The sequence below is a fragment of the Erigeron canadensis genome, chromosome 3, assembly GCF_010389155.1.
Source record: "Erigeron canadensis isolate Cc75 chromosome 3, C_canadensis_v1, whole genome shotgun sequence".
NCBI classification, from domain to species: domain Eukaryota; kingdom Viridiplantae; phylum Streptophyta; class Magnoliopsida; order Asterales; family Asteraceae; genus Erigeron; species Erigeron canadensis.
In genome coordinates this window covers 34,708,884-34,711,110 of record NC_057763.1, presented here as the reverse complement: position 1 = coordinate 34,711,110, position 2,227 = coordinate 34,708,884, and the positions used below count along the sequence as shown (strand labels likewise).

At 37.2% G+C, this 2,227-nt stretch overlaps 1 protein-coding gene across 1 annotated transcript; it reads right to left on the bottom strand.

The window, feature by feature from the left end:
• Window positions 1-701: 701 nt before the first annotated feature.
• LOC122592003 lies at window positions 702-1,420 on the bottom strand. Its single transcript, XM_043764221.1, has 2 exons — window positions 1,097-1,420; window positions 702-935 (listed from the first exon to the last, which is right to left on the bottom strand). The coding sequence occupies exons 1-2, from the start codon at window positions 1,418-1,420 to the stop codon at window positions 702-704; spliced, it is 558 nt and encodes a 185-aa protein (XP_043620156.1).
• Between the last annotated feature and the right edge of the window lie 807 nt (window positions 1,421-2,227).

Genomic DNA, 2,227 nt, shown 5'->3' with positions numbered 1-2,227 from the left:
TAATTGAACCGCTTTGTTTGTTAAAAATCATTGAATTGGGCACTTTAACTCGTTTCACTAGTCAAGCTTAGGCCCTCCTTATACTACACACTTCTTTCATTATTCATCAGTTTTTTTTTATAGAACACTCCAAGATCACCCCCTCCTTATACTACCTACTTCTTTCCCACTTCTTCCACTATTCATCCATTATTTTATTATTTCATTTTTCTTTTCACAAAATTAAACAAACACATTTTATTATTTAAAACAAACACATTACATTTATTATAAAATTAAACATTACACTACAAAACGGAAATTAAATAAATTATAAAAATGACATTATTAGGAAATAAAAAACTACGCATCAACGTTGACGGCCGTGTTTTTGGAGGTTCCAAACATGTTCAATCAGAGCTTTGCGGAGTTCATGATGAGCCATTCTATCGCACAACTCCCTGTACTTAAGAAGCTGTGTTGAACACCTTTCAGTCCACTTACGGGTTGGGACGACAGTATTAACTATCAACTCTTATTCAAACTGTGTGATTGTGCGCCCGTTATCTTCAATGATCATGTTGTGCAGAATCACACAACATAACATGATACGTTTTATCTTGTTCACACTGTATGGTCGCGCATGTTGTTCAATAATCTGCCAACGACCTTGAAGTACCCCGAATGCTCGCTCGACATACTTTCTTGCAGCTTTTTGGTATCTATTGAACTTGGAGGTTTTCGGGTACATTGGGCACTTGAACGACTTCACAAGAGTCGCTCATTTCTTGATAAATACCATTAGCTAGGTAATATCCCTTTCCAGACTGGCGGCCATTCACCGAAAACTCCACTCTAAGATCCCTGACCTGAAGCAAATCGTCAAACAAATCTGATTCATTAAGGACGTTGATGTCGTTGTTCGAACAAGCAGGGCCAAAGTAAGCATGCCAGATCTACAAATCATATGAAGCAACCACTTCAAGCATGATTGTTGGATGTCCCTTGTCACCTCGCTTGTACTGCCTTTGCCTTGCCACTGGACAATTCCTCCAACCCCAATGCGCAATCTATGCTACCAAGCATACCATGGAAAGATACCCTGCAAGCCATGAACCTCAACATGTTTAGCAGTTAACTGTTCGATATCTGCTTTTGTTGGCCTTCTCAAGTACTCGTCGCGATACAGGTGTATCACACAATTATAGAACTGGTCTAAACACTGGTAACCCGTATCTTGCGCCATTGGCAAGTACTCATCTAAAGCATCAGCCTCAAAGCTATACGCTGACTGGCGTATGGCATAAGTGTATTTTTGGAAAATGTTAAAACCGGGACGACCTGTAGCATTTATCGTGCCTTTGTGGAAGAACTGAAAGTGCTTTGGTAACGGTTCAATACTGTCAAAGGAGTTTATATCTCGTGCTATGCGGAGAAACATTTTCTTTCTCATTCGAAACCTTCTACAAAACATGTCGGGTGGGTAAGTTGGTTCAGGCGCAAAGTAATGACCGTATAAAAGCTTTGCGGCACTGATGTGTAAAATCTAGTCTTAAATTTATAAACAAGAAAATACTAATAGTTACACTTCTACACACAGACAGTGTACCTTATCATGTATAGTAAAGCTATCAGTAAGTCCAGGATCGAACACAGGGACTGATTTAGAGCAAGCAAGTTTAATGCAGTTTAAAAATAGTTTTGGATTTTAAGGACTCCCGTCACCTTGGATTTTGAAAAGTTAGTTTAAAATTAAAACGAGTTAGAAATTCCGTAGAATTTATTGAAAAGAGAAATTTTAATATCAATATTAATTAAAAGATCATCTACTTCGACTCCATGACACAACTTATTTACGTTGCACTTAAGTTAAGAACCAATTCAAATATGTTAATTAATAACCGAGAACTAAACAAAGACTCACCCCGTACCCGTCAAGTTCGTTACTTTATTCAATTCCCTTAATTAACTAGTTCCATTACTAAGACCGGTACTCCGATACGCCTTTCATAACTTTCCTAGTCAACTAATTGTTTTGGTTATATTTAGATAACAATTGTGTCTATTGATTGTACCCAACCATTAACCCGTTAACTCTTATTAACTATTAATTACTTTCTACCGTACCCGTCATGGAAACAATCGCTTCTAACTAAGCAATCAAAATAACTTCTACACAACCTAAGTTACCACTAAGATCATGCAAAAACTATCCGCAATCAAGAGTTAAATAACAAAGAATTAATAA